The sequence below is a fragment of the Temnothorax nylanderi genome, unplaced genomic scaffold (genome assembly GCF_030848795.1).
Source record: "Temnothorax nylanderi isolate EJ_2023f unplaced genomic scaffold, tnyl_v1.0 TNYL_tig0643_pilon, whole genome shotgun sequence".
NCBI lineage: Eukaryota > Metazoa > Arthropoda > Insecta > Hymenoptera > Formicidae > Temnothorax > Temnothorax nylanderi.
In genome coordinates, this window is record NW_027249705.1 from 50,670 (window position 1) to 69,189 (window position 18,520).

At 45.6% G+C, this 18,520-nt stretch overlaps 2 protein-coding genes across 2 annotated transcripts; both read right to left on the reverse strand.

Moving 5' to 3' along the window:
• Positions 1-9,619: 9,619 nt before the first annotated feature.
• On the reverse strand, positions 9,620-10,327 carry LOC139784567 (uncharacterized). The gene has a single exon (XM_071723757.1). It carries the CDS (start codon positions 10,325-10,327, stop codon positions 9,620-9,622), a length of 708 nt encoding a protein of 235 aa, XP_071579858.1.
• A 413-nt stretch (positions 10,328-10,740) lies between these two features.
• LOC139784568 (uncharacterized) lies at positions 10,741-14,895 on the reverse strand. Its single transcript, XM_071723758.1, has 2 exons — positions 13,702-14,895; positions 10,741-13,206 (listed from the first exon to the last, which is right to left on the reverse strand). The coding sequence occupies exons 1-2, from the start codon at positions 14,893-14,895 to the stop codon at positions 10,741-10,743; spliced, it is 3,660 nt and encodes a 1,219-aa protein (XP_071579859.1).
• Positions 14,896-18,520: the final 3,625 nt, after the last annotated feature.

An 18,520-nucleotide genomic window follows, 5' to 3' on the forward strand; every position in this document is an offset into this window, starting at 1 on the left:
CCTCCTTCTGTGGCCGGATCATGGCACAGAAGGAGGCGGCGGAACGCATCAGAGAGGGGGTGGTCGAGCCTCCCTCCGACAACGAGGACAGCGGCGGCGATGGACAGTCACCATCGCCGCCGCCGCCGCCGCCGTCGCTGTCGCCTTCCAGGAGAAGGAGCGCGAGGAATTCTCGTCCCCGCGACAGGAGCAGCGGTGTGGAGATTAGGGGTGGGCGGCCGCCGCCGCCTGAGCGCCCGCGCGCTCCGCGCCGTTGCGCGGGCGGCGGCGCCCCCCCTGCTGCTGCGGCCTCTCGCTTAGCGGGGTCGGGCGACGCACAGTGTGATATTTCGACAATCTAGGGGGACTTAATTCTTATTTCGAAAATAATGGCGTCTTTTTAAACAATATATTGAGGAAAAATCTTTATAATGACATTTAACCCTCATGACATTTACATTTCTTAGGCTATTCGTTAGCACGGCATATGAGTAGCAAAGTTGGCGGAAAATAAAATGTTGTAAAATTCCGAAAATTTCAAACGGACCGAATTAGAGTAACCCAGGATGCGCCGTGTTTAAGAGTTAAAATTATTGCATTTATTTTTTTAATATATCTAAAACTAAATTAAACTAAAACAAGAAATTATTTTAAATATTTTCAAAAAACTTTTATTGAAAATTTATTTATTCAGACTCGCTATTATACGTATGATCATTTATGTCTAAGTTATGTGAAGCTTCTAGCAAGGTAAATACTTCAGCAGTAATTTTTCCGCGTTTTGTTTTTGGGGAAGCACGTAAACTTGCAATGTAATCAGATCAGATGTAATTAATAATCTGTGCAATAAATCTGTGTTTGTGTCGACTCTTGATGTTTTTCTTGTAAAAAATTCCCTATATTGCTTGTTATGTTTGTTTCTCGCTTCTTGTGCTTCTTCTGAAAACTGGCCCATTGGAAGAATGCAAGAAGCCATAATATCCTTTCCATGATATAAAATTTTATGGACGGTAACTGGCATCGGATACCAAGAATATTCCTTCAGGTACAGTTCACAAGTCTGTTTTGTGTATTCATCGAATTTTTTTGAATTTATCGCAAATCTGCAATTTATACATTCTAATATGACATGGAAGCGTTTGATAAGTTCCACATTAATACCAGTTATATCTGCTGACTTTTCTGCATTTCTGAAAAATTTGCGAGCAGTATTACCGTCATTTGTGTTTCCTGCTTGTTGTTTTGGCATGTCTACTAAAAGACCGAGATCACTTCTAAACCTGTCTTGGACATACTGTTTTTTCTTAGAAATTATATTTTTATTTTCCGTACCTCGAACTTGCCATGATTTTATTTCGAGTCTATAAGATATATGTAGCATACATTCGAAAAAACGTATCCATGAATGGAGAGGTGACAATCTTAACGAGAGTAAATTTGTATCAACTTTTTTTTGTGAAATAATTTCTGGTTTATTCATTTCACGTGGTTTTGCACCGCACAAGTAACAAGTTTGTGTTGACTGGCACAATGAAACGGCATTGCAGACTTTTCCGTCTATTATACAAAAAATTAATGTGGATTTTACAAATACTTGCATGTCATTTACATAAATTTTTGTAGGAGAAAGAGATCGTATTTGATCTTCAACACTATTCACCTCTTTTCTGATTAATTCAGGACATTCTTTAGCAAAGCAAAATTTAATAGGACGACAGTACCTTGTAGAAGATGGCATAGGATTTTGCCAAATAATTTTTTTACATTGATTAATATTAAAATAAATTTGGATTGGTACCATAGAAATACTAAACAAACTTTCGTCATTTTGATTCTCATCAGAAAATTTTTGTTTGTATCTATGTTGATCCGAGCCGTCACAACCCCATTTTATAATTATATTTAATTCACCTTCCCTCAAAGATAAATTATTAAGTACTTCTTCTTGAACTACGCATAATCGTTGTACAGTATGGTCGATGAAAGATTGTAACCGAATTTCTGCTGAAGTTTCTGTAATGTTAATTTCAAGAGGATAGCATGACTGTTTAGCTTTTTGTATAACATAATAAGGAGGATACAATTTATTATTAATGTCTTTGACTTGCTCGCGTATTATATTATATTGGTAGGTTGAAAGATTCGCATCAACAATTATTGCAAGCGCTTGATCTGCAGAAAGAACTCCTGGCTTTTGTAAGAGTGATTTTCGAGCCTTCTTTATCGATGTGCCCCGTTCAGGAGATGCATTTGAGAGTTCTCTAACAATTGATGCCGAATCTTTTTTCCCTGCCTTTCGTAATTTTACTTCAATTGCTAATGACAGCTCTTCTTGACTTGTTGATTCAACTAAATGTTTCACTTTTCGTTTTTTAGTCTTTAAACAACATTCTTCTAATGCCTTTCTAGGTCTTCCATGCCTAGCAATAGCACCGCCTTGTGAGGAGCCAGGTAAACTTCGAATTACTATATCCGAAAACGTTAAACTTTTTTGGAGCCACAAAGAATTTTCTTTTAAAAATCGTTCACGATGTCTGCCGACTTTCGCCCATCGCAGTTCAATTTGTTGACAAAGGCTTCTCATGGTTGCTTTCATGCTCTTTAAAGCATCATCATCCGGAAACAAAACGTCACCAAACTCTTGTAGAATATGAGCAAATATAGCATCAAATGTTAATTGCTTATGTTCAGTCCAAATGTCGAAAATGGTCTGGCGTAAAATGTGAAGACTCATTCTATAATTGAGAAGAAATATAAAAATTGCAAACAATCGGAATAAATTTTCCAATTTCTAGATACCTTATAAGTCTTATTTTAATATAAGTTTAATAAAAGTCCTGTATAATACCATATAACATACTTGAAAATTCCTTCACGTTACTTAAAAAGATTAAATACAGTACGGAATTATGTCACAGCAGGTACAGTATATTCGCGCGTTGCGCGCTGTTTTGTTTAATAACCTATTAATTGTAAGACATGAAGATAGCGGCAAATAGCGAATTGCTAACTGTGAAGGCATAAATACTAAATTATTACCAATAAAAACACTGCTATTTTGGAGATGCATTCGTTATTTGCCGCTGTCTTCGTTTTAATGGAGAATTAGACAAAATGGCGCATGTACCTGCTGCGACGTAATTACATATAAATACATTTACTGTATAGAATCGCGGATCTCCCGCACTGTATTTAATTTTTTTAAGTAAAGTGAAGGAATTTTTAAGGTTATATGGTATTATATAGAACTTTTATTAAATTTATATTAAAATAGGACTTATAAGGTATCTAGAAATTTGAAAATTTATTGCAATTGTTTGCGATTTTTATATTTCTTCTCAATTATAGAATTAGTTTTCACAGTTTGCGCCAGACCATTTTCGACATTTGGGCTGAACATAAGCAATTAACATTTGATGCTATATTTTATTTGCTTATATTCTGCAAGAGTTTGGTAACGTTTCGTTTCCGGATGATGCATCATCCGGATGTTCAACCCAAATGTCGAAAATGATCTGGCGCAAAATGTGAACTCATTCTATAATTGAGAAGAAATATAAAAATTGCAAACGATCGCAATAAATTTTCAAATTTCTAGATACCTTATAAGTTCTATTTTAATATAAATTTAATAAAAGTCCCATATAATACCATATAACATAAAAATTCTTTCACTTTTAAATTCCTTTAATTTTTAAGTATGTTATACGGTATTATATAGGACTTTTATTAAATTTATATTAAAATAGGACTTATATACATACATATATATATATATATATACATATATATAAGGTAGCTAGAAACTTGAAAATTTATTGCGATCGTTTGCGATTTTTACATTTCTCCTCAATTATAGAATGAATTTTCACCGTTTTGCGCTAGACCATTTTCGATATTTGGGCTGAACATAGACAATCAACAGCAAGATTTGATGCTACATTTGCTTATATTTTGCAAGAGTTTTGCAAAAATTACTACTGAAATAAAAGAAAAAAAAATTGGTGCATTAGATACTAACAAGAAAACTCTGGATTACGCTAACTTCGCTAACTCATGTGTCATGCTAATGAGTAGCCTAGGAAATGCCGTGTTTGAGGGTTAAATGTCATTATAAAGATTTTTCCTCAATATATTGTTTAAAAAGACCCATTATTTTCGGAATAGGAATTAAGTCCCCCTAGATTGTCGAAATATCACACTGTGCGACGGCGGCGACGACGACGAGGACGAGGGGCCACGCCCACCGCGACTCCGCGGTCGACGCCGTCCCCTCGAGGTTTCCCCCTCCTCCTACTTAGACGGAGGTGGGGAGAACAGATGACGATAGGGGATAGGGGGGAACATCCGTCAGTAGACAGCACTGTGGGTTTGGCAACGGGTCTTCTTAGGCCTGCACCCCGCCCCCTCTTTGGGGGCGGGAGCCCCACGGTTGCCGCTAGGGCACTGTGGGTTTGGCAGCGGGTCTTCTTAGGCCTGCACCCCGCCCCCCCCTTTTTGGGGGCGGGAGCCCCGCAGCTGTCGCTGGGGCGCCGTGGGTCTGGCAGCGGGTCTTCTTAGGCCTGCACCCCACCCCCCCTCTGGGGGTGGGAGCTCCACGGCTGCCACTAGACGGCTCTGTCCCCTCCCCTCTCCCCCCATGTGCATGATGCCCACCCCTCGTAGGGGTGGGTCTCGGATACGAGCAGATCTGGTTGCCCAATTAGGTGGGCAACAGGCGGGGGGGTGCGGACGCGCGGGCGGGGTAACCGCGCGCCTGCTGCAGAATCCCTCCCACGAGTAGGGTGGCGGGCTGGGACTGGTGTCCCCTCAGCCCGCCACGAGGAGTCAGAACGCAGTCAGCTAGGTCGGCTGCACGGAGGACCGAGGGGGCCCCCCTCAGGGGGGCACACAGCCCCCTCCCACCCCTCCGAGAGGAACGTCCAGTCAGGACGCGGCGCGGGGGGCGGGCGGACGAATCATCACGCTACCCGTCCCCCTCCCATCCAAACGCGCCGAGAGGGACATCCGCTGGGTTTTAGTCGGTAAAAATCCGACACTCCCCTTGCCTCTCCCCGGAGGCAGGGGGGTCTTCCCCCTCCCATAAAGAGGGGGGCTACCTGGCCATATACCGGGCCTTCGGGCCCGGGAGCCCGGTAGTCGAAGATTTCCCAGCGTCAAAAAAAAAAAAAAGTGGCTTGTTCCTCCTTTCCGTGATAATGGTCATCTTACTCCTTTTCAGACCGAATTTAATTTCATACATTCTTCAACGCGTATGGTTGTAGAAAGAGCATTTGGATATTTGAAAGGACGTTTCCGACGAATTAAATTTTTTTCGGAATATCGCGACATGCCATTCATTGCAAATACTATTGTAGCTGCATGTATCTTACACAATTTATGTATAAATTGTAATGATGACAATTTTAATTATGATAATGTTGAAATTGAGGAACCGAATGATAATATTGATGTAAATGATGATCATAACGAAAATAATTGCCGATTTCAAGAAGATCGAAGGATGCAATTATTCAGGGAAATATTTGACCAGGAATAAACAATGTATTGTTATGTATAAGTTGTAAATAAAAGTATTTAGCCATAACAACTTGAATATGAACATCATATTTTATTATAAAAGTATTACAAATGTATGCTATCATCCAATAGCATGAACATATTTCTTACAAATTAACACAAATAGTGAATATTATAATTATTTAATCACCTAATAATTGTAAAACGTAGGAACAAAATTATAATTATTTAATCACATAATAATTGCAAAACGTAGAAACAAAAAATAATAGAACAAGTTTGAAATATTAATAAATTAACCTGATGACTATACTATATGTATACAAATAGTAAATAACAAAATTAGAAAAACTAGTTTCGTAAAATGGGGAGTCCCCCGTAGCCCTCGGCGGGGGAACAGGTGGAGCGCGGAAAGAGAGAAAAAGTGCGCCTGTAAAAGCTTTCGTAACGGAGAAGGATAATGGAAGAGGAAAGGTAGGCGTGAAGGAGGCTGCGAGGAAGAGGAGTAAATGGAGACGAGGTGGAAGACATAGCGGAACGACAGAAATCTGCCCGAGGAGGCCTGAGAGAGAGGTTAGGGTGATGGCGAATTGAAGGAGGTGGCACCGGAGGCGAGAGCGGCGGAAGAGACCATGTGGCTTCGCAGCGTGTGTAGTGGATAGGCGGCAAGATCGAGAAATCGAAAGAAGAATCGACAGTAAGGAACGCACGTGGCGGAGGCCGACCGGTGAGGCGCGGGAGCGGCGAGGTGTTTGGCGGGCCCCGGCTGGGCTGAGACGGCGCGGGGTGCCGGCCCCCCCCCCCAAAAGAGTGGGTCGGCGCCACTGCGGGGCGTCGAGGCGCGGCACAGGGGTTTCGCGGCGCTTGCGCGCAGCGACGAGCGGGAGATTGACTGCCGTGGCAGCGAATGGAAGTACGCTAGGGAGGTCGATGCGCCACCGATCGAGGACGAGGGATCAACTGAGGCAGAGGAAGCCCGGCGATTCGATTGAGGATGGTGGATCGATTGCGAGGAGGAAAACACGGCGAGAACGCGGGAAGCGAGTTTGAGACGGTGGACGAGGACGGGGTTAAAGTGCAAGCCGCAGGCAGAAGGAAGGGAGACACGAGGAAATAGAAACAGGTGGAGGTAAAGGAAGCAGACAAGTAAGTAAAGGAGAAGAATGTGAGAGACAGCGGGGCGAATGACAGGCGCCACACACACACACACATACACATGTACACGTTTTAAGGTTAAGGAAGAAAGAGGGGAAAGAAAGAGCGAGGCAGGTTCTGAGAGAAAAATTTACTCTTATAGGAGGGAAAGAAAGGGAAGCGGATTGAGACAGGATCAGAGAACAGAGGAAGATGACAGAAAGAGCAACGAGAGCATACAGTCGTAAGAGATCCGAGGACTGGAAAAGCGAAGAGGACGAGGATCATAGTGCAATGGCAAAGGAAATAAGGTTGAGGAGGGAAGGACAGAAGAAGGAAGAGGACGGCTGGGAAAAGGAAATCATGAAAGAACTGAGGGAAATGCGCCAAGAAATCTTGAAGAAAATAAAGCGGGAAGGAGAGGAACTTAGGCAAAAAATGAGGGAGATAAAGAGACAACTGGAAAGAGTGAAAAAGAGGCAAGATATAGGAATCCACGGCAAGAAAGGCGAAGGACGAGGAGAAGCGGGGAAGAGGAGTGACCAGGAGATCGACGAAGAAACAGATGCTGAGGAAAAGCAGAGTAAGGAAGGGAAGGAAGGGAAGGAGGGGGCCAGCGGAGGAACGGCGGTGGATGCAGGTCCGAAGCACGAAGGAGAGAAACGCGAGGGAGGCGGACGGGAGAGCGAGGGAGGAAGTATAAACTGGTGGGAGGAAATGACAAGTGAGGAGGAAGAGAGAAGCGAAAAATCTCGAGGATCCAGTAAGGGGGAGGAGGAAAGAACGGAGCGGTGGCGAGGAGATGAAGAGTTGGAAAGAGGTAAAGGAGAGACGGAGAGTGAGGTGGAGAAAGGAGCGACGAGGGAGACGGATAGAGAAGAAGAACGGAATGGAAGAGCCACGGGGATGAAGAAGAGTAACGTACGGGATATACTGAAGAGAAGAGAAGAGAAAATGGAAAAAGAGAGAGAAAGAAGAGAGAGGGAGAGAAGACAGGAAGAGGACAGAGCAGAAAGAGAGAAAATAGCGAAAAAGAGGATATCGCTGATATGGAGCGGCTTAGAGGGAGCAGAAATGGCGGAAAGGAAGGAATTCATGGAAGTTTTAGTCGAAATGGCACTGGATAGGAAGGTAGGAATTAAAGGGGTGGTTGAAATAAAAGGAGATGGAAATAAGGACCTGCTGTTAATGGAAATGGAAGAGGAAGAAGACAAAAAGGAACTGTTCTGCAAACGATGGGAAATGAAAAAGAAATGGGGTGTAATTGTGGACGAGGAACTGACCAGGGGAGAAAGGCTAGTGAGATGGAGGATAGAAGAAAAGGCAAAAAAGGAAAGAAGATTGGGGAACTCTGTGGTGGCCACAAGCAGCCGACTGTGGATCAATGCAAGGGAAATATACTGGGACGAAGGAAGGAAAGTGTGAGGAAAGTACAAGGAAAAGGAAAAGCAAGGACAGCTAGCAAGCGAGAGAAGAGAGGGAAGAATGAGGGAGTAGGAGCTTCGTAAGAGGCCTGAACGTCCTTTCTCTTTTGTTAATGACTGCTTTGTTGTAGAAGGGGCGCGGAGACTGGAAGGGAGGAAGGCAAATGATAGGAGATGGAGGGAAGAGCCAAAAGAACTTGAGGGCGCAGAAGGAAGGAAACAGAGGAAGGACAGGAGGGTTAATAGAGGAAAGGGGGGCAGGCTTAGTATGTAAGGTCGCACAAAGGCCAGGCTCGTACAGATGGACATATGTAAAGGGTTGGGTACGTCCCTACAAAACGCCATGTAACCCGAGAAGGGAATCATTATCCAAATAAAAAAAAACTAGTTTCGTAAAAATGCAGTTATTAATTATTATAATTATAATTATAAGTAGTTATAGATTATCGAATACTGACCTTTAATAAAAATGCACTTTATAATTTAAATAATTAAGAGTAAATAATAGCAATCTACCCGTTGGAATCATCACAGATGATTTTTGTATTTATTTTTTTAATGAATAATATTTTAATAATTACATTTAATTGCAGTACGTATTATAAATTTCTGATGTTACGTGCTAAATGACATCCTAATTGCAACTAAATTATAAGGTATTTGTACTGAATTGAAAAAACAAAAAAATAAAGACTTAGTACAATATTTTGGTAAAAAATAAACTCTAGAATATGTAGAACATTTAATCAAAACTTTGTCGTAAATGTAATAATAATTGAAGATAAATGATCATATCTCGGGGTTTATGGATATACATAAATTTCTGTGTTCCATATTTGCATATTTTTTTATTCGGTCATTTTCAAGTATCTATTCATAATAATAGACAAAAACAATGACCGATTTATCTTCAATTATAGATATACACTAGTGTTCGCGAAATCGCTGATATTTCCCGACGATGGAAGCGGGATGAGAAGGACGTGCGTGGAGGGTGTCAACGAATTATTTCTTTTGTTTAATGTAACTCAGACCACAGTCTGAGCCGTCTTTAATGCGTCAAAATATGTACAATCTGACCTGAGAAACAATGAGCGGTGTATAAATGAGAAGTCTTTGATGCGCGAGACAATTATATGAATTGCCTCGCTCGTGGTGATTCGCCCGTGAGCCGTTGAGACACGTGGCGGTCGGCACTCGCGCACGTGTGAGCCTGAGTCGTCGTGTTGATGTACCAGAGCTGGATGAGCGGTCTCTTTACACGTTAAATCACTGCGATGGGCACTTTAAGTATCTCGGCAGCTTCAATCCGTAGTCCCAGTAGAGAAACGCACAGAGCACACGTCGTACGTTTCGTCACAGCGCGGACATCCTTTCGTCTCTCTGCCGAGGGAGAAGTTCGCGATGAGCGCGCCCGTGCTTGCGCAAGCTGCCGCGTCGATCCGGCCTGTCGATACCCGATCGATGCTGCCATCTGATGCGATGGCGCAACGCGATAACGGAATCTCGAACATTCCGCCCGCCATCAGCAACCTTGTTGATGATTCCTTACTCTTGATCCTTTATCCTGATGAAATGGGTAATATGGCAAGCTTGGCAATGGGCCGGGTGAGCGTCGTGGTGGCCGTCTTGAGGGTAACCACCCTAGTTAGTCCATCCTTTCCGGGGTGCAAAGCCGTTACTCTTGCGAGTGGCCATTTGCACGGTGGAGAACGTTCGTCGGTGAGCAGCACGATAGAACCCACCTTGACGTTGTTGTTAGGATAATGCCACTTGGATATCGCCTGCTGGCGTTGCAGATAATGAGCCGACCACTGTGCCCAAAAATGTTGAACATGCTGCTGGATGAGCTGCCACCGAGATAGTCGCGAGGTTGCCAGGTCGATCAGAGATGGCTCGGGTATGGTAGTGAGTGGACCTCCAATGAGAAAATGACCCGGGGTGAGCGCTGAGACGTCTTCAGGGTCGTCGCCCAACGGTTCCAAAGGCCTTGAGTTGAGAATGGCTTCTATTTGCGTAAGCAACGTTGTTAGTTCTTCCGTCGTGAGTAGAGTCTCCCCGATGGTCCGTCTCAAATAAAACTTCACGGACTTTACAACCGCCTCCCACTTGCCCCCTATGTGTGGAGCACCTGGTGGGGTGAACTCCCATCTTATGCCGTCAAGTTGCAAAACTTGAGCAATCCGTTGATGCTCTTGAGCGCCTTGGACGAACATTTTTTTGAGCGCGGCGTCTGCTCCAATGAAAGTTGTCCCGCAGTCCGAGTACATGGTCTGAGCAATTCCCCTTCTCGCTGAAAATCTTCGGAAGGCTGCTATGAATCCTTCTGATGAGTAATCACTGACTACTTCGAGGTGAATTGCGGAGGTGAAGAAGCAGACGAACACACAGATCCATCCCTTGTATGTTTTGGCACCTCGTCCCTTCCATGTCTTGATGGTGAGCGGTCCGGCATAGTCGACTCTTGTATGAGCAAACAGACGTGACGGCGTAACCCGAGAGAGAGGTAGTTGGCCCATCAGTTGATGAGCACGGATCCCTCTCTGCCGAGCACACACGACACACCGTAAGATATGAGACTTCACCGGAGCCCGTCCGCCGATGATCCAATATTGTTGCCTGACATGAGCCAATGTCAGCTGTGTTCCTCCATGTAGAGTACGCAAATGGGCGTGGGCGATGATTAAAGTTGAGAACCGTGAGTGGCGAGGTAGAATCGCCTGATGTTTGTTGCTTGAGCTAGTGTTGATTGGTTGAGGCGGCCGCCAACTCGGATAACCCCTTGAGCGTCTATGTACGCAGTCAATCGACTGAATGCGTGAGTAGGTGGTAGTCTCGAATTGGCCGTGAGCATCTTGATCTCATGCGTGAAGTATGCCGCTTGAGTAGCCTTGATCCAGAATAGTCTGGCCTTCTCCAAAGCTGAGTGCAAGTCCAGTGACTTGGCTCGGCGCTTTCTCAAACGAGAGATAAACCTGAAACAGAGAGCTGTTACTTTCAATAATTTATTGAGGGTTGAGTACCTATATATGAGGTCCCAGTGGTAGTCCGACTGAGATGCCGCTGCATGTAGCGCAATGCCAGGACGGGCCTCACTGCAGCTCAACTCGTCCAAGAGCGCGGGTTGTGATGGCCATGCTTCAGGTGTGAGTATCCACGGTGGTCCCGTCCACCATAATGAGTGGCTTTGAAGTTGAGAAGTAGTCAAGCCTCGGGATGCGCAATCGGCTGGGTTGGATGTACCAGGTACGTATCTCCAGTGTGCCTTTGCAGTGAGATCTTGAATCTGAGAAACTCGGTTTCTCACAAAATCCTTCCAGCGCGATGCATGAGATTTGATCCACGTGAGTGTCACAACAGAGTCCGTCCACAGGTGAATTGCTGTAACGTTCAACTTCAAGGTGGCTTGAACGTATCGCATGAGCCTTGAGAGCAGCAGTGCTGCGGTGAGTTCAAGTTTCGGGATGGTGAGCCGTTTGAGCTGTGCTACCTTAGTTTTGGAGCACACCAATAAAATCGTGGCGCCGTTTGAGCCACGGACGGTGATATATACGACTGCAGCCATTGCTAGTTGAGAAGCATCAGAAAAGCCGTGAAATTCCACTGACGAGGTACTCCATGTGTTATACCATCGAGGTATTAAGATTCTGCTTAAGCTGGTGAGTTCTTTTCTGATGGTGAGCCACCGTGATGAGAGCTGGGATGGCAGTGGTTCATCCCATCGGAGCTTATGAAGCCACAGCTCCTGCAAGAGCATCTTCGCCTTGATCACTACTGGTGATGCAAAGCCTAGTGGATCGAATATCTGAGCCACTTCAGACAAAACGAGGCGTTTGGTGAAATGATTGGTGTGCGATGAGATCCTTGTTGAGAATGTGAATGAATCTTCGTAAGGAAGCCATTTTAATCCGAGGATTTTGGTTGTGCAATCGTCAAATGCAATTTGTGAGCCCTGGTCCCTTTCTGCTTGAACCGCAGTGAGCACATCTTGATGAGTCGCGTGCCACTTTGATAATGGAAAACCGCCCGCCATGCACAAATTCTTCAGTTGCACTGCAATTTCTTTTACCTGCTGAACTGTGTCGGCGCCTCCAAACGTGTCGTCAACATATCGACCCTCAGTGAGTGGCGGCACTGCAAGGGGAAACTTATGGCCTTCATCCTTCACCAGTTGCAGCAGTGTTCGCACTGCTAAGAACGGGGCACCTTTGGTACCATACGTGACCGTTGTTAGATAATTTTCCACTTCCTTGAGTTGTTTGTCTATCCAGAGAACCCGTTGTAAATTCCAGTCATCCTTATGTACGTTGATTTGCCTATACATTTTGGTGATGTCAGTGGCCACTAAATGCCGAAATTGTCGAATCCAGAGCAAAACGTCTGTGACGTCTAAATGCAACTTGGCTCCCGTGTACATGAGATCATTAAGTGAGCGGCCGGAAGTAGATGCACTCGAGCCATTAAACACCACACGTAATTTTGTGGTTGCACTGTCTGGTTTGAGCACGCCGTGATGTGGCAAGTAATATTGCGCGTGCTGGCTGGAAACGGGTGAAGCCTCCGTCATGTAATTGAGCTCTCGATATTCTGTCATGAACTGATGATACAGGCGTCGATAGTTGTCATCTCGTGAGAATCTTCTTAGTAAGCCCTGCAGGCATCGATGCGCAGTGTGATACAAATCCCCGAGAGTATCAGGTGATGATTTTAACGGAAGTCGAACCGTGTATCGACCTGTTGAGTCCCGCGAAACAGTGCTCTTGTAATATTCTTCACATCTTTGCTTGTCAGGAGTAAGCTCATGATTGGTACTCGCAGGCACTTCTTCTTGTGTCCAGAATTTCGCCAGCAACTCGTCGAGAGCATCTTCTCTCTCCTGAATCGAGGCATGATGCACTGCAGCAGATGCCGATGATGATGTGTCGACAGGTCCGAGGACGAGCCATCCAAAAATTGAGAGCTGCGCAATTGGCATCAATGCATCTTGTTTGATGATGTTGGGCTTGATGATCCGCCCATATGAATCAGCTCCAATGATGATATCCACTGGCCGTGGTGTGAGGAAATCTGGATCGGCCAAGGTTAGCTTGGTGAGATGCGGCCATTCCTGTGGTGCAGCGTTGAATGATGGCAAGATGTTGGTTAACGTCTGCAGAATGTGAGCTTGAATGATGACGTCTGATCTTGAGTGAAGTGAGCGGAGCTAGAGTGAGGCAAGTCCTCGAGTTTGAGTTGACTTTTCGCCCCCAATTCCAGTAATGATGATGACAGAATAATGACGAGGAATGTTGAGCTGACGAATGAGTGATTCAGAAACGAAAGTGAGTTCTGAACCTGAATCGATGAGAAGCCGTATGCGCTGAGTAGTCACAAATGAATTTATCTGAGCCAGGGCCGTAGCTAATAATGTTGAGTGTGATGAGCGGGCCGAAGAGAAGTGAGCGACGATTGCACCATCTTCCTATTGAGCTGACGTGGCTGAGCTGGTGATCGGCTTCGCTGATGAGTTCGACTGCTGAGCCTCATGCAGCATCGTGTGGTGTCGGTTGGTGCAGCGCGTGGTGCACTTCTTGCACCCCCGTGAGCTTTTACATGAGCGGACGTTGTGGCGGCCGAGGCAATTACAGAGCCTCCGTGAGATTACTAGTTTCTGTCGGTCGCCCGGAGAGGGGTCCCTGAATTTTGTGCACGTCACAACGAAATGCGTGCCGTTGCAGCAGTCACACGGGTACACCGTGGAGCCGTCTGATGCTTCCGTGCGGGCTGGTTGGACTGCCGCATGTTGAGCTGTCGAGGAACGCCTGGATGTTGAGGCGACCGTGCTTCCCGAGCCGACCGTGGACTCTATCCTCTCGAGTGCTCGTGCTCGAGATGTGAGAAACTGCTCGAGCTGCTCGAATCGCGGATACTCGCGCGTGGCTCCTAGGGACGTCTCCCACTGCTCCTTCGTCTGGCGATCCAGCTGCCTGGACAGTTGGTACACCAGGATGCTATCTCCCAGATCCTGTGAGACGCCCAAGGCTTGCAGGCCCTTGATTCCTTCCTTGAAGGTGTTGAGCAGCTTGTCCAGTGATGCGGCGTTCCTTTGCACCGGTGTTGAGCTGACAAGGAGCTGGTCAAGGTATGACTGGATGAGCAGGCGCTTGTTCTCGTATCGTTCGACGAGCATTTCCCAAGATGGTCTGAGGGAGTCGGCGGTGAGAGGCAGTCCGGAAATGAGCTGAGCAGGTGGGCCTTCCAATGAGAGCCGCAGATAGTGGAGTTTCTCCACGTCAGTGATTTGTCGGCTATCATAGATAACGGCCTTGAATAGGTCGCGATACGTGGGCCATGCAGCGTAATCGCCCTTGAAGGACGGGATGTTTATGTCCGGCAGTCTCTGTTGAGACTGTGAGGGCTGCGCCGGTTCAAGCGCCGCCTTCGGAGCAAGCCTCTCCGCTAATGCGCCCTTGAGCTTCGCCAGAGAGCGACGATCCGCCATGCACTCCTGCGCCTCCACGGCGAAGGCGTTCTTGGAGAAGTACTCATGAGTGATGAGCGTCGCCGGCCATGAGACTTCGAAATAGGCGTGTTCCTTAAGGAACGCCTTGTGCACTTCCTCGAGCTGGATCGAGATCTGGAGGATTTCATCCACCGATGTGTCATCCGCGGTAGGTGGCAACGTCTGGCTAATGGCCCGCCCCGTCGCGATGCGGTTCATCTGCGTCTGCACCTTCAGCGTGAGCTCCGCGGACAGCCGCACCGGTGAAGCCTGACGCTCTGACACGCGCTTGTCGGCCGGCAGCTCGAGCAATGGCGAGGTCTTCCCACCCGTCCCGGTTTTGGCGGGATTTGTCATGATGAGCCGCCCCTGAGCTGTTCACGATGAGAAACCTGAGAAACGTCGAGACACGTGTAAATGCTGCACGAGACGAGAACGTTCGAGGAATGCGAGAGAAAAGCGCTATGCGAAGCGAGAGTCATGTATTGAGCACGTGATACTGTTTATGTGACACTCGCGAGGGCGCGTGATACTTGTGTAACACTCGCGAGCGCGCGTGAGAATGTCTGTACTTCACTCGCGAAAGCGCGATAATGTCTACGTGGCACATCGCGAAGGGCATGCCCTTTTCACATGATCTGTGTCTGAGTTACACCATAAGATCCACGCATCCGGCTCGAAGGACCAAATGTTCGCGAAATCGCTGATATTTCCCGACGATGGAAGCGGGATAAGAAGGACGTGCGTGGCGGGTGTCAACGAATTATTTCTTTTGTTTAATGTAACTCAGACCACAGTCTGAGCCGTCTTTAATGCGTCAAAATATGTACAATCTGACCTGAGAAACGATGAGCGGTGTATAAATGAGAAGTCTTTGATGCGCGAGACAATTATATGAATTGCCTCGCTCGTGGTGATTCGCCCGTGAGCCGTTGAGACACGTGGCGGTCGGCACTCGCGCACGTGTGAGCCTGAGTCGTCGTGTTGATGTACCAGAGCTGGATGAGCGGTCTCTTTACACGTTAAATCACTGCGATGGGCACTTTAAGTATCTCGGCAGCTTCAATCCGTAGTCCCAGTAGAGAAACGCACAGAGCACACGTCGTACGTCTCGTCACAGCGCGGACATCCTTTCGTCTCTCTGCCGAGGGAGAAGTTCGCGATGAGCGCGCCCGTGCTTGCGCAAGCTGCCGCGTCGATCCGGCCTGTCGATACCCGATCGATGCTGCTATCTGATGCGATGGCGCAACGCGATAACGGAATCTCGAACAACTAGTGCCAAAACATTAATAATCATCTACTTTTTAACTATCAGAATCATCGGAGATGTCTTTTATATTTGCTTGATTTAATAATTTTTTCAATAATTTGCATTTTGTTTTTTCTATCTTTATTATTTCAGCGTGCTTATTTTCCTTATCCTTCAGTCTTTTTTCTGATAATTCCCTTTTCTGATCTATCTGTTTTCTTTTTAAACTTACCATTTGTTTCTTTAGCGTTAAGTTTTCAGTCATTCTGTTTTCAGATTGTTCATGCTTCTTATCACGTGCAGTATCTCTTATTTCTTTGTTTTCTAGAAATTTAAGCCACTGTTTTTCAATGGCCAATTTTCTGTTTGCCAAGTTCGAACTTGTTCCATGTGGGAGACGAGCTGCTGCTTTTGTATTTTTATTATTCATCAATATCGAGGCAACTGAATCTGTAGAAGAAGAAGAGGCGATAGGACTTGTAGGAAGAGATATAACCGCAGCCGACGGTGAGTATTTGGAAGCACAATTTACATCTTTTTGGCCGGATAAAGCAGACTTAGAGACTTTTTTTGGTATTATTTGACTCGATACGGTGTGGGCAGCAATAGCATCTTTATTTTTGCCAAGTATTTCGTCTAATTGATTGTACCATTTAAATTCAATTTTGCCTCTGCCTGATTTGTTGTTGTTATCACAACATTCTTTGTATTTTTTTTGTAAGATGTTTATTTTCCATCTGACTTGATCACTGGACATCTGTAGAAAATAATTTTTTGAATTAAAAGCATGTGACATAATAATATGGTGTGTACACACACACACACACACACACACACACACACACACACACACACACACACACACACACACACACACACACACACGCACGCGCGCACGCACGCACGCACGCACGCACGCACGCGCACACGCACACATTAATACTCAAAGTCCAGTACCATATATGTATATAAAGCTGGACTTTGAACATTGTCTCATGGTTGAACGTCCAAAGCCAAAAATCTTTTTCTTTAAAGACAATATACAAAATTATTTAACTTTGTTTATAAAAAGTATACTGTCTCTTATCATACCTCGATTTCGAAATCTTTTAGGCCATCTGATATTGCTGTCCAAATTTTGGATTTCTTCTTCGGATGATCTAACATATGCATATTAGCTTCATAGAGGCTGAGAAGAGCCATTGTTGCATTATCAGTCCACACAATACCTATAAAATATAAAAATAGCACATTTAAAATTAATATGGAAAAATTTTATGTCAAATGTATATTTAATATATAACTTACTTTGTTTAGCAGATTTCTCACTACTACTTGTAGTAGTGCATACGGATTCTTGACAGTTACTAAATGCTGTAAGAATAAATTATAAAATATATAAATTGTATTTCTTAAAAATTCTATGCGTAGTGTGATGTATGCGTGTACATGCGACAAGAGCGTGGTCGCCGACGTCACGCAGGCCTAGGCGTGCGCTTCGCGACTCAAGCCGCTCCGAGCACGGCGCTACCGTGCGGCAGCTAATCACTCTCGATACGTGCGGCTATCCGAGCGCACATGTACAGTGAGACACCCAATAAACCTACTCAGAGTTACCCGCGGCTACTTATTACTTCACCATTATCTTACGTGACCCGGCTACCCGGAAGTACATAGCAACTGGCGACGAGGCGACGGAGAAGAAGTAAGAGAGCAGTGAAAAGCGGGACACAGCGAGACGGGCCGGAGTTAGGCGGCCACGTGCACAGTTGAGGGTAGCTGAGGAGCTGCCGCATTGTGTAGTTGGACCTCGCTGTGGGGTGCGGGACGAAGCACCAGGAAGTGTGGGTGTGACACCTGAGCACGGGAGAGTCATAAGTGCCCAGGTGCGTATTCGTAAAAGGAAAATCCCGGTGAGAGAGCCGGGCTGAAAGTGAAGCCCGATCACGTGGCGTGCAGTCGACCAAGATCACGCACAACAGGTGTGTTTCGGGAAGACTAGTGTGGCAACGTTACGAGCGGTGACAAAGGCTGTAAACAAAGTGGACACGTGTTAAGCAGTATCCCGGCGTAAGTGTTGCCTCGTGATCGACCGTATCCGGCTACGAGTGAAAACGAACGTATATGACGTTGACAAATGAGTGAAACAGAAGAGGAAATCGCGGACGACATTGAAAATCCGAAGACGCAAGTGACGCTTGGACAAGCGCAACATCTGTTAAAACCGGAATTAATTGCAGAATTGAAGAAACGTGGTATTGAGTGCAGCGACGACGACAAACGCGCCGATTTGAGGAAAAAACTCGTCGGTATAGTGCGGGAAGAAATTGAGGAAACGAAAGTAGCTGTTAAAAATCCGCCAGATAACGCCGGTAGTGCAGTAAGTGTTGCCTCAAGAGATAACTCAAGAGGCATAGACGCCGATTCAGACGACGACATGGCAGGAAAGTCAAAAATCGAATTCAAGTTAAGTACCGATGACTGGGAGGCATTCACGGAGAGACTCGAGTTGCATTTTAAGTTGAGAAAAACTGAAGATGATATGAAATCTGCAATGCTATTGACAAGTGTGGACGAGGAAGCTTATATTTTGTTTAGGAACCTATGCGCTCCAGCCAAGCCCGCAACGAAGGACTACGCAACCTTGGTTAAATTGATGTCAAGTCACATCAACCCGAAACCTTCAAAGGTGATGGAGCGATGCATGTTCAATAAGGCGAAGCAAGCCGAGAA